Source organism: Onthophagus taurus, chromosome 7, assembly GCF_036711975.1.
Source record: "Onthophagus taurus isolate NC chromosome 7, IU_Otau_3.0, whole genome shotgun sequence".
Lineage (NCBI taxonomy): Eukaryota > Metazoa > Arthropoda > Insecta > Coleoptera > Scarabaeidae > Onthophagus > Onthophagus taurus.
The window spans coordinates 35,823,890-35,838,698 of NC_091972.1; the positions used below are offsets into that span (position 1 = coordinate 35,823,890).

A 14,809-nucleotide genomic window follows, 5' to 3' on the forward strand; every position below is an offset into this window, starting at 1 on the left:
AATAATTTTTTTTATATCAGTTTCGAATTTTGTTTTGAAATTATCAAGAAAATAAATGTTCCATAAAAGTTTAATATGAGATAAAAATCACATTTAAAATTTTTTAAAGCTAATTTTATATCTTGCAGTCATTTAATATGTTTAAGTTATAAAACATGAAATTTCTAAAAACCTAGAAAATAAATATTCCATGCGCCCGAATGAAATGATTCTACTCGGTATAATTTACCCAATTTCTAGTTTTAATTACCTTTGTCGGCAATGTTTTTTAAAACAATGTCGGTCAGATTTTGTCACATTTAAACTATACAGTTCAAGCCGCACCTTGGCATTTTGCGAAGAAAATTCGTTTCACATGCAAATTTCGTCACGGTTTACATTTAATCGACCGGATTCCGCGCACTGCGAATGCATTAAAAAAGGAAAAAAGCGTTTCTGTGTGGGATTGAACAAGAAACATCCGTCTACGTCATAAAATAACTATCTTTTATTACCAAACGTTGCGAAAATCTTTACATTTCTCAAGAATACGACATTAAGTTATAGCAAAAATAAGATTCCTCATCATTGTTTAGTAAAAGTTTCCGTTATAAATTATTAATAATTATATCAAATTATTATATTTTGAATTCCATTTTCATTTAGATTTGTTATAAGTGAAAACATTTTATGTTGTAATCAAATAGTTTTCCTTTCTCACGACGAACACGTTAACTTTAATCAAAAGTGACAAAATGCGTGAGTTGAAACACGCATGAGCTTATTTCCAAAACGAATTGTTCGTTACAAAATCGCGCTCACATAATTATCTAAACAAAAACAACGTTTCGGTTTGTGCAATATTTCAAAATTGAATTATGCAAAAGCGTTCCCATTTTAAGTAAGAATCGACCGACGATCGGCGCTTTTTTTCTTTGGGTCGTTTTCTACAATAGATCTCGACGGGAGATGGGAAATAAACTATTAATTACAAGCAAAGCGTGAAACGTGAGTTGCCATAATCACCCATAAGGCGGTTAGTTTGTTGTATGGTTCTATTTCGTTATGTTTTCCTGGTTTAAAGTTACACAACTTAACTGTACCTTACCTTTCGAATCGGAGCAAGGTACCGTTTTATTTAAGAAGATTATTACTTCGGTTTTACTTATTATTAACTGAAAGTAAATTATTACTTTAAAGTCTTTAAACCAGTGAAGATGTAATATTATTAAGCAGGTAAATGTGAAAGGGTATTAAGGATACTTTTTGTTAATATTATTTGATTGATTTAAATTACTCCATAAATTGCATGTAAAATGAATACTTATTACACAATTCTTAACTCCAGGTGTCGACTTTACACCAAAAGGTAAACGATTTTATCGAAATAATCGATGTCACTTAAAATCATTAAACTTTTAAAACAAACAAAAATATTGGAGATAATGTAATGGCCACATCCATGTGAATCAAAAATTCTGTACAAGATTTAAAGGTAAATTATGCAAAATGTAGCTAAATTACTTTTCAAGAACTCGAGGTACTATAATTACTATAATTCTTAACCAGATACTTTCCCAGAAATACAGCAGATGTCTGCCTTAAAAGGTAACTTGATGAATACCATTACACCAAACGTGATTGTTGTGAAAATTAAATATTACATTTTCCATATCTATTCGTAAAGACCATTCACGAAATGGTAGATTTAAATTGATAATCCAGAATCTCCACCCAATTTCACATTAATCCTACCTTCTACACTTCAGCTACTCAGTTGTGGATTTTGTTGAAATTTAATACTTTGTAATAATTCATCTAGCTATGTAGCTATACACTATGAGCTGCTCTAATACTGCAATTCAGCTCTAATACCTTGTTATAACTAATATTCAACCGTATTTGTAACCCTTTTATTGTGGGGTGGGACAGAAAACAAAATAGAGAAAACGAAAATAATGATGTAGGCCAAGTCAGGCTGATTCGTGAGTGTTGGTCTCGCAATTCTTATATCTTGGAGTAAAGTGATCCAGGCTAGGAAAATATATGTATGTAATCAAATCTAAGTATAGGAATTAGAGAAGTTAATTAAAGCTAATTAACAAATCTATAAAATGATGTGGCTGAGACATAGACGCTGACTGAGAAACTGGCAAACAGCATAGACGTCTTCGAGAGGAAGATCTGGCGAAGGGTTGTAGGCTCAATATATGTGAATAATATATGGAGGACAAGATATAACCAAGAACTATACAGTTACTATACGGAGCTTATGCACCAGAATACATCGTAAACCAGAACTTATGACATGTGGTCAGGATCAAGGAGAGAATGATACCGAAGCATCTAGTCAACAAAAGAATGTAATGAACGAGCCCTACAGTAGGGCGGAGAGCAAGGTGGGCCAAGATGAGTGAAGCTTGCAAGCTGCAATTAAGGAAGGCCATTGACAGATAACGATCAGTGGAGCTGATGAAGAAGTAGAAACTATAATACAATAAGTCATTGAAAATCGAACACTTTCACCAGGAAATGACAAAGTTTAAGAAGCGATATCAAGGCAGATGGGAACCTACCATGCTTGCTTACTTTTGTTAGTGTTTTCAGAGGGATACTGCTAGAAATGATCAAAAAATATAAAATTTTTAATGAAACCTAACGTGATGTGATTATTTTACTCACAAAGCTGGTGGATGCGGTATCATTATCACATACTATCAACTTAGTGAAAAATGTTGTTAATGCGTAGTGTTATTATACAGTGTGTGCCCTATAATAGGGAAATAGCATATCATTTATCCAAAGAGATCAAGATAAAAGAGTTTAATTACATTAAAACACTAGCATGTCAAAATGGGTTTCCGTTGTATATTGTTGATAGGTTGATAAATAGAATGTTAAAAAAGACAGATCCTTCATATAAAAAAACAGATAAAGAGACAAAGATTTACAAGCCCATTCCATTCAACAACATTTCTTATAATGCTAGATGTATTTTTGATAAGTATAACATCTCACTCGCTTTCTGAAATAGAACAAATCTACTTAACATTTTTTTAAATTATCATGGAGGCAATGGAAAAGATATTTTGGAGGAAAATGGAGTTTACCAAATTGGATGTTTCGACTGTGATGGAAATTACATTGGTCAAACAAGGCGAAGACTTGAAACCCGAATACATGAGCACAAAACTAAACATAATCAAAAGTTTTCAACTATGGACTGGAAACAGGACATAGTATTAATTTTGAAAGTGCGACATTCTTACATAGATGTAATAAATTTTATTTTGATTTTTCTTGGTTCTTTGTGGTTTGTTTTAAAGTGTTAATTTATAAGATCGATCGAGATAAACATAAATGTGGTTGTTATTATAGTAAAATTTTAACCAGGCTACTTTTACCATTAGTTCCTTTTTGACAGTAAGTAAGCGTTGAGTTTTGCGAAAAGCCGGCTACCGGATATTTGGCATCCCCTTCGGCCGGATATCCGGTTATCCAGCTTATCTATCCGGTCATTATGGTTATAATTTCTGGTGCATTTCTGAAGTGATACCCTATACTGCCACATTACTGCAATATTTGAATAAAAATGAAATTAATAAGAAAGCTGATAAGATATGTCAACTTATTTGGATCCAAGATACAAAATGAACTTTTTTGATGCTGGCTTAACTCACGAAGCAACTCTAAAAAGAGGATACTTTAATTAATAATTGGTGATATTTCCAAAAGAATCCTTCAAGAAATTAATTTTATAGCGAATTTTGAAAATTGTCGATAAAAATTGCAATATGAAAAATTTGATCAAAACGTAAAATACTAAGTTATTTTTCAAAACGGGTTAGTTCATTGGAAAGAGGACACTCTTATTAACACTTTGGGAAATTTTCATACTCATATTCCAAGAAATCGATTTTATACGAATTTTTAAAACTTAATGGGCGAAAATTGCAAAATTCGAAAAAATTGTCGATCATTTCAAAAATTTATTTCTCAAGAACTAAAAGTGATTTTTGAAAACGGCTTTTTGCATTAAAAAGGGGATACTTTAATTAATAATTGGTGATGTTTCCACAAGTATCCTTCAAGAAATTAATTTTATAGCGAATTTTGAAAATTATCGATGAAAATTGCAACATCGAAAATTAACAACATATTACTTGTCACATGTTCAAAAAGCTCGTAAACGACCAGAACCATATAAAGTAAAATATTTAGAGTACAGTTTTTTCCGAAATTTTAGCAGCATGCAGTCTATACCTTCTATTAGGCCAGGAAAAAGATCAGCAGATCCTACTGTAACTGACTTGCGTGAACTACGTTATAACCCAAATGGTACATTTGAATTTAAGCTTCGACACGCTCTCCCAATTAGAGGTGACAAAAAGGTACCTTTAGGCATACCATTTAATGGGATACCACAACTCTATCAAAAAAAAAATTGAAAATTAAACAAGAAAAGTTTCAACATCTCCAAGCATTAAAAACCACATGCTGTTTGATTACCACACATTCTATAATAACTTACAGCATCTTTAAAATTTTGTTTTTCATAGTATGCTTTACGTAATTCATTTTGAGTTTACTCGTAGTACAGTTTGTTGTCGAGTGCTTAGTTACATGTTAAATTTTAAGTAAATTAATGCTAGTTCTAAGAAATATATATATTTTTTATATTTTCTTGAAGTACCTTTCTATTTAATTTCAAATAAGTAAACACTGATCATCAACAAAACTATTTCTTTTATTTTTTTCACCTTTTTGTAATGATCTTGTAACCTCGTAACTCCAGATACTTTGGTATTTAATGGAAACATCTCGTAACTCCATTGTAACACCTAAGTATTGTATAGATCTTTAAAAATATTGATATAATTGATAAGCTAGCTACTTACAGTTGTACATATGAATAGAGACTGTCCTTGTTGAAAAAATTGTAAAGATAGATAAATTTATTTGTTTTCCACAAATTTTGTCATTTGGGAATTACGAGGTTTCCTAATTAGGGTGATGATATGTCCCTTTAGCTCTCAGGTACAGATTTAATAGTGCCTCACCTTTTTAAAGAAATTTGTCAGGAGAAATGTACGCTAACTTTATCCAAAATAAATTAGACAATTACTTAGAAGAGATGTAGCAGGATGGGACTTCAAACCATTTTTACAAAAATGCGACAAATTCTGCCCACCAAAGATTTCCCGAAAGATGGATTGGACGTAATGTTATGGTCTGATTTTATGACTGGCGCGCTTACCTGATTTGACAGCGATGGATTTCTTCGTATGGGGCACGGTGAATGAAATGGTTTACCAAATAATACCAACAACGTGAGAAGATATGCAGCAACGTATTGTTGCCGCATTTGAAGAAATCAATCGACTACACCTAGGAGATAATGTCGAAAATTCGTTTAGACACCGGTTAAAAATGTGTATTAATCAAGAAGGATATCATTTCGAACATGTTATTTAAAATAAAAGAACTTTTTGTTATTAATAATATTCATTAATATTATTACTTCCCATCTTGTTAGAATAATGGGTGAATAAAATGACTTTGCTTTTGATATGGATAAATTTTATTTTCGGCTCAACCGGTTTCAACTATTTTTAGTCAGCTTCGGGAGCTTTAGCCACGTCAATTTTACTTTTAATTTTCAAAATCTGGATTCCCCTTCTTATTTATAATCGTTTTCTTAAATTCTTTGTTGTTAATTATTGTCAAAAATGTCTCTAATTTTGTGTTGTACCTTCTTTTTATGTTATTTACTTATTCACTGTGCTGTACTATAACTTGCGTTGTACAACACAAAATTAGAGACATTATTGACAATAATTAACAACAAAGAATTTAAGAAAACGATTATAAATAAGAAGATGAATCCAGATTTTGAAAATTAACAGTAAAATTGACGTGGCTAAAGCTCCTGAAGATGACTAAAAATAGTTGAAACCGGTTGAGCCGAAAATAAAATTTATCCATCTCAAAAGCAAAGTTATTTTATTCACCTAATTATTAATATTATTGTTTAATTTCACTGTGGAACATTTTCGGGGTCATTGTCTGGGGGGTGAGAAATTCCAAGTCAGGATGAAAGCACTTGGCCGGTATAGTAAAACCTCCAAAGGGTTTGGCGTTCTCAGGCCAAACTTTTTTTTTATGACCTTTTATATTTCTTTCCTTATCTTGATGTTTGTTTGCTTAGTTTTTCAGCTATAACTCAAGAATCATTTATGATTTCTCATTTCATTCTTCAGCAAATGCTTAAATAAATAATTTTCATTAATATATCCATGTAAAAAATTAAGTTGGAATAATTTTATAGACTGAAATCTTCAAAAAATACATATATAAAATAAATATAAGATAAGTCCAGAAGGGAGACCTAAGTATTCCTGCCCGACAAAAAAATCATATAAAATTTCATAAAAAATTGATTTTATGAAAATTAACAAAAATTAAGGCCAAACTTAGTTTAAAGAAGAACAAAGTTTATATGTTCATAAACATTGCTTTAGAGTTTAGGCCTTTTCGATGGTGATTCGTTCGCCTTGTTCATCAGATTCACTGGCCAATTGTCTGCTGAAGTAGTCCAGATGATGATGTAAATAGTGAATTTTCAAGGATATGTGGACGCCAATTTTCGAGAACGGTGTTAACATCCTTACGACAGAAACATCGTAGTTGCTAGAACGATGCTTTCCCAACAAGCCTTCTATTACTTCTTTAATTGCCTTCCAAGCATCCAATTCAGCGTCAATCAAAATATTGTTGAATGGAAAAAATTAATTTATTGCGATAGAAAATCATGAGAAATATGTTTGGAAAAGTTGGAAATTTCCACGAAATTGAACAAATGAATGTTATTGTAACTACCTTCTTTAATTTTACTTTCGCTGAGTCTCGAGTAAATTAATTTCAAACGCAAGAAAACTGTATCTCGTTTGGCGACAGTTTTGATGAAATTCTTAACAATTCCAAGTTTAATGTGCAGTCGAGGCAACAACATCTTCTCTTTCGGCACCAGAGGTTCACGAATAATATTGGCCATTTCTAACCTGCTGTGCTCTCTATGTTTCCATTCGTGGCATGCATATTGGTCTCCGGTAAATCTTGTGTCCCAATCGCACAAAAAGCACATATATTTTATATAGCCGCTTCGAAGACCGCAAACCAATGCTACAACTTTTAAATCGCAGCATATGCGCCACATATTTTTAGCGTAGTTAACCATTTTTGAAATATGTTCTAGTGCATCATATGTTTCTTTCATTTCAGTACTATACGCGATTGGAACCAAAGATTTTTCATTGGTCTTATGCAGCAAAACCGCTTTCAAGCTGAGTTTTGCACTGTCAATAAATAATCTCCAGTCATCTGCTTCATATTTTATTTCCATTGCGTTCATCAATTTTCCTACATCTGAGCAATATGCAGAAATTTCTTCATCATTCATAACAAATAAACTTTGGAGTGTTGCCTGACGACTTCGATAAGTTGTGACTTTCGTACCGGGTGACAAAAGATTGTTTGATTTCAAAAACGAAGCCAGCTGTTCTGATTTATGCTATGTTCATTCCAATTTAGCAACAATGGAATCAAGCTGATTTTGATTTATTAAAATAGGAATTGTTGAGAATTTCATCAAAACTGTCGCCAAACGAGATACAGTTTCCTTGTGTTTAAAATTAATTTACCCGAGACTCAGCAAAAGTAAAATTAAAGAAGGTAGTTACAATAACACTCATTTGTTCAATTTCGTGGAAAATTCCAACTTTTCCAAACATATATAAATTCATTTTTTGCATGATATACGAAAACTTATTAAAAGTGACGCATTCAACAATATTTTGATTGAGGCTGAATTGAATACTTGGAAGGTAATTAAAGAAGTAATAGAAGATTTGTTGGGTTGGGTTGGGTTTCTGTCGCAAGGATGTTAACATCGTTCTCGAAAATTCACTATTTACATCATCATCTGGACTACTTCAGCAGACAATTGGCCACTGAATCTGATGAACAAGGCGAACGCAACCATCAAGTTGCTATGCCATTTGAAATTAGGTAATATCTATGAGATTTTTTTTTAAACTGATTTTATAAAAAAACAAATCACAGATACAGAGGAAAACAGTTGCCAAGTGCAATACTTGCTGAAATTTGCTGGTGGAGTAGACATGTCTTCGAAGACATGGATTATCCTGATGACGAAGAATTTCCAGAAGTTGCAGTAGTCAGCAATGGAGTCACATGTTAACATTATGTGTGGCTTAGAAACTGATGACAGCGATGGTTGCGATAGCGATGACACTAGCCCAGAACAATCACCATCGAAAAGGCCTAGACTCTAGAGCAATGTTTATGAACATATAAACGTTGTTCTTTAAACTAAGTTTGGCCTTAATTTTTGTTAATTTTCATAAAATCAATACTCTTCGGGCAGGAATACTCAGGTCTCAGGTCTCCCTTTTGGACTTATCTTATATTTGTTTTATATATGTATTTTTTTTATTTATTCGTATTTGTTATAGTTATTATTTTTATATTCCAAATAAATATTGTTCTTTCTCTCTAATATAGTAATACTATATTACTATATACTTATATTAGAATACTCTTTTATAGTTACAATTCTAGAGAATCTTTTTTTCGAAATTTGACAATTTTTTGAAGATTTCAGTCGATAAAATTATTCCAACTTAATTTTTTACATGGATCTATTAATAAAAATTATTTATTTCAGCCTTAAGCTAAGCCTTAATCTTTGCTGAAGAATGAAATGAGAAATTATCAATGATTCTTGAGTTATAACTGAAAAGCTAACCAAACAAACATCAAGATAAGGAAAGAAATATAAAAGGTCATAAAAAAAAAGTTTGGCCTGGTAACGTCAAACCCTTTGGAGGTTTTATTATATTGACCTAGTACTTTCACCCTGACTTAAAATTTTTCATCCCCCAGAATGGCTGTTGCACCGTGTTTTCTACAAAAATGTCTTTATATATAATTTTAAAATTTAATAATTTTCTAAATAATAACTAATAAAAATTCTTAGCAAACAAATTAATCTTTCCCCAACACATATACTTTGTCAAATTTCGGGTTATTTTTTTTTTCATACTCGAATTTTCGAGTACCCTTTCAATCAAAAAGCTCCATTATGCGAAACGACGCAAAAATACCGAAAAACGTTAACGCGATAAACCTTAATCAGTACATTATGTTTAACCTCAGTACTTGAATGGTACCATAAAGTGATTACCCAACCAATTTTTTGAACAGCCCGATAAGCCATGAAAGGTAAAGAAAAAAGATAATTTACCACCAGTCGAACAGTAACGCGTAAGCAAACATGTCCCGAAAGCTTACATTAATCCTCTTTGTGTTTTTAATAAATAATATCAAATTAGAGGTAAGAAATTGTTTTTATGCATCGATAAAATTGATTTATTTTTTTATAGGAAATATGTGAATCGATAACACAAGAAGTTAGTTTTGGTGGGGAAAATAGAAACATTATATGGGATGTTTATTTAAAAGATAATATTTATCGATCAACACCGTTATGTTTGGATGAAAATTCGAAAATTATTGAAAGATTTTGTTTTAATAATTCATGGGATGATGAACCAAGTTGTGAAATTTTACAAGAAGAAATTAATCCTTGCCCAGAAGATTTCTTTTATTTTAAATCAAAAAATATTTGTTACACCATCTTAAAAAACGTAACATTTCCACCAAAATGTCCTTATTCTAACGTAATCGGCTTTTTCGACCACATACAATTATTCTCAGAGAACTTGGTGGAAGGCCCCGTTTGGTTTCCCGCTAAAACAATTCAAGATTACGGAGTTGGCAACATGGTCATCATTGAACCAACAAAATATTACGGCGATCTCGTAAGTAATTCATCGTTTTGGAAGGAAACGTTTAATAAACGCTGTTTAATTTACGAATCTAAATTAATTTTTAAGCCAGTTTTTTGTAACGCAACTTACGACTTTGTATGCGCGTATAAACCATTAGAAATGAATGAAAACTCGCCATGTTCGAGGAAATTACAAAAACTTTGCGCTTCCGCCGACTTCAATTTTACTGAAGGAAAGTGTTTTTGTAAACAGGAAAACGATTGCAATGAAATTGCTGAATTTAAAAAACCTTACCAACATATTTTAAGCGAAAACTGTAAAGATCCTTCTTGCTCAATTTGCCAGGAAAATATAGTTTATGATAAACCGAGTATTTCGATGAAATTAAATAAAGAAAGTAAACGTTTGGAGTTGTTCGTTGATAATATTGATGATTTATATTTACCCGATGGGAGGAAGGTTCCAATTTTTTGTTTTAGTAACACAAATTCGTATATATCAACGTTTTCGATTGATTCATTCGACGATTACGAGGTTATTAATGAAAATCGAATTGTTTATTATTTTAAGTATTCGCAAAATTGTCCGGGACATTATTGGTGCGAAGCTTTTGAATTACCAACGATGGCGAAATTACAAACCGGTAAAGTTTTGGTGTTCGACGAAGAATTTTATGGAAATGAGTACGCCGCAATTTTATCGATAAATTTTCGGAACGTTAAAGACGCTTTAATCGATTTCCTTCAAGGTACTTTAATCCGCCATTTAACCACAAAGACAGAACCTTTTTATTTAAGATGGATCACAACCGTTGATATCGATGAGGAATCAATGATAGCGGAATTCCTAATTCACGTCACATCGAAAGTTTTTAAAGACATCCAAATCGAATACAGCGAATTTTACGACATTTTAAACTTAATTTTGGAGGAGGTTAAAGATTTTATGACTCTAAACGATTTAAGAAGCGTTTCTTATTGCCTCCCCGATGTCACAAACTCCATGGATATTTATTTACATTGGCCCTTAACCAAAGTAAATGCAACAACAACCCCCGAAGAATTTTGCTTGCAAGAAGATGGAACCCCAGTTTTTAGAGCTTGTGTAGGCGATTTTTTGTACGGGGCTAAATGGATGAGCGTAAACGGAAGTTGTTCTAAAGACCCCATTAAATCACCAATAACCGCGGTTTTATACGATTTATTACACAAAAACGAAACCATCGAAAACAAAATAAATAACTTGGAGGAAATAACGGGGAATTTCTCGAATTATCTCCCAGTAGACATCCATTACATCGCCGAAATTATCGAAAAAACCGATAAAGATCACGTCGATTACCTACTAAGTTTCACAAAAGTAATCGATAACATAGTAAGCACCCAAAAAGAAACCCTACAAACATCTCAAGATCTCCTAAATTCCACGGATAAATTACTATATAATTTCGACGTTTTAGTAGAAAACTTTTACAACAAAAAACGGATCAAATTCGACACAGACATAATGACAAAAAACATCAAGGTATACATCTTCGACGCAAAAATCAGCGACACAATCGGAATCGCAATTTATCAAAACGATTTTGGTTACGAAATAAAAAAGTTATCAAGAAACGTTACATTAGAAACGTTATTAGAAGACGAAACCGTTCAAATAGCAACATTTATTCCGAAAGAACTAATAAAACAAATCTCAGAAAACCTATTTAAAAATGAACCATTAATTGTTGCCATCACAGTTTTTTTAAACGATTATCTTTTTAATCAGGATCATTTAGATACAAAACAAGTCTCCGGGAACATCTTTGGAATTCTTTTACCCAAATTAAAGGAAGACTTCACCGTTCAAATCCCCATTGTTTATAAAAACGTCGATAATGCAATTGAAAAACAATGTTCTTATTGGCATTACGGCTCCCCGAACGAATTTGCAAACATAAAAGGAAAATGGGAAGCGGATAAAACTCCGAAAACGTTTCAAAACCACGATGTATGCTGGTTTGATCACACCACTCATTTTGCGTTGTTAATTTTTTCTGATTTCACCGTCGAATGCGAACAAGAACTTTCAAGTAATTATAAATACTTAAACGTTGTAACAACTCTGGGTTGTGCTTTATCGATTATTGGTATTCTAGGAATTTTAATTACAGCGGTTTTATTCAAGCCGTGGAGATCTTCAAAGGGAAATCAAATTTTAGTTCAATACAGTATTGTAACGTTACTTCAAATATGTTTATTGTACGCCGCGAGTAATATCGATAGTAAAGAAAATTATGTTTTATGCGTTATAATCGGCGCGTCTTTGCATTATAACGTTTTAAGTCAATTTTGTTGGATGTTGGTGATGGCGATTTTGCATTATCAAAGATTCGTGTTGGTTTTTAATCAACAAAATAAGTGGATTATTTTAAAATCTTGTCTTATTGGGTATATATTTCCTTTTTTACCGGTTATAATCAATATTAGTATCAATATCGAAAATTATACGGTTGGAACAACGGGAATTTGTTACCCCACAGGTGCCGCTTTGTATATTTGGTTATTAACACCCGTGGGATGCATCGTTCTTACTAATTTATTTATATTTTGTATTATAATTAAGAACATTTTTCACCATAAATTTAACGATGAGTGCAGACACGATTACATTTTCGTTTTAAAATTGAGATTGGTCGTGGTTTTATTTTCAACGTTAGGAATTACTTGGCTTTTTGGATTCGCAGCCGAAATGTTTACTAGTATTTGGTGTACTTATATATTTTGTGTAACCGCTTCGTTACAAGGTTTTATCATTTTCTTGGCGTTTATTGTTTTTAACGCTACTACGAGAAGAATGTATTGGTTATTTACGAAAACGTTTCAATTAAGATTAAAGTTATTATGTAAATAAGTAAATGTGAAAAGGATTTGGATATACCTGTAATTATTATAAGTGTAATTGATTAATAAATGTTTTATAAGCAATTCTATTTTTGACGTTTTATAAGAATTTTAGATAAACTTGATTGCAGAGATAATTGCTATTCCAAATTTATACATTAACTTTGCGGAAGTGTCTTTTTAAATGTTTAGGCAATGACACCAAAACATAAATTAAGATGTCGCTAATTTTTACAGACCTCGTGTGTAGTAGATTGGTGTTAAAACTGCAAGAATCGCTTAACGAATTTAAATAATTACTATTCATTATAGATATTTGGTCAAATCCCATGAAGTCTTTCACTTTTAAGACTAACAGCTCATGGAATAACATATTTTAATATGTCACCTTTAATTAACTTAACTTAATGGCTAAATAGTGGTGTATTAGTGAAAAGATCATCTCACTTTGATCACGCATAACTTACTATTTTCGGTTATGTCTCAAATCAAGTTTATTCGAATATGATGTAAATGTCATTGAAAAATATAAAGAAACAAGTCGAAATCCATCTACAGTATGTCCACGAAAAAGGTGTTGAATAGGAAAAACCTTTTTATTTTTAATTTTATCGAAAAAAGTTAATCTTGATACAAAATTTGGCTATTTCTTAGAGTAAAAGCATTTAACATATTTTATACGCGGTGTTCAGAAAATTGAAAAAACTTTAAATGGTACAAGAGTAAAGTACATTTATTTGAGAAGATAAGGAAATAAGTTACTAGAAAAAGTTGTTCAAAAGTAAAAGGTAGTCTGTAATACCAATTTTCGAAAAAATCGGTCTACTTTTATTTATTAGTGATCATTAAATTTATTTTAATATCAATTAACTAATTCCAAATCAATGCACAAGTTGTAAGTTTATTTACTCAAACACACTACCACCCTGTTGGGCACATACCTTTAAACGAACAAGTAATTCATCAAAACTTTTTCATCAGAAATCATTATTTTTAAATCAAAACACACTAACAAGTTTCCATAATTCAAGAAATTGTATCAAATTGTATTGGATGGATGCGTTATTGGAAGCAAAAATGTCGAATTATTCCGGTTAGACTTCAGACTAAAAAAGCTAATCTAGACCTACAAGGACCTAACACCAAAAAAAGTTTGAAATTGGTTTAGTCAAAGTCACAAACATCAGAAATTAAGTTAATCGAATTCAAAATGGTAAGATAAAGTCGGTAAATATACTGAGAGAATTCTAGATTGCATGAAGAAGTTTTGCCATGATACTGGAAAAACGTAAAATCATTACCAAATGCCAGGAACTTTCCTGAATTTCAAGAAAATATCAGAAATTGCACTGAATTGATGCCATGCTGTAAACAAAAGTCTGGAATTGCTCTGGTTAGACTTCAAAACGTTCTTGAAGAGTACAAAACTCTTCCCCATAAAATGATGTGGTACTTGATATTTGAAGATCCCGACTGCATGTAAGTAACATTTCCATTATATTTATCTTTAGTTATGATACTGGAAAAACATAAATCTATTACTAAATGTATTACTAAATTACTAAATCGCACTAAAATGATGCCATGCCATAAACAAAAGTCTGGAATTGCTCTGGTTAGACTCCAAAACGTTCTTAAAGAGTGCAAAATTCTTCCACATATGTGTTGTGCTTCATCGTCGACTTCCAAAACATGATTAAAAACTGGCTGGATGTATCTTGTTGTGTTTTAATATCTTCTGAATTTGCGACTTTTTAACATATTTGACATTTTCAGCTCTTCTTCTTAATGATAATTTCGGGTGTTCCTCTACTGAATGTAATACCAACAAAGTGCTTGCATTATTTTCATCGTATCTCTTTTTTTCTCTAGGTATTCGCAATAATGACCCAGTGCTTAAAAACTTCAAAATTATTTTACGGCAAGTAGTTTCAGAAACATACATTTTGGGGAATTTTTCATTAAATTCCTGAATAACTCGACGATAACATTTTTAGCGTTACCCATAACATTGCACCAAGTAATTTTTTTGCTGTAAAGTAAGTATTTTAAGCTGACAATACTACAGCTAAT

General features: G+C 31.6%; 1 protein-coding gene across 1 annotated transcript; it reads left to right on the top strand.

The window, feature by feature from the left end:
- Nucleotides 1-9,334: 9,334 nt before the first annotated feature.
- Nucleotides 9,335-12,778, top strand: LOC139430491 (adhesion G-protein coupled receptor G4-like). Its single transcript, XM_071197552.1, has 2 exons — nucleotides 9,335-9,394; nucleotides 9,444-12,778. The coding sequence occupies exons 1-2, from the start codon at nucleotides 9,335-9,337 to the stop codon at nucleotides 12,744-12,746; spliced, it is 3,363 nt and encodes a 1,120-aa protein (XP_071053653.1). The 3' UTR covers nucleotides 12,747-12,778.
- Nucleotides 12,779-14,809: the final 2,031 nt, after the last annotated feature.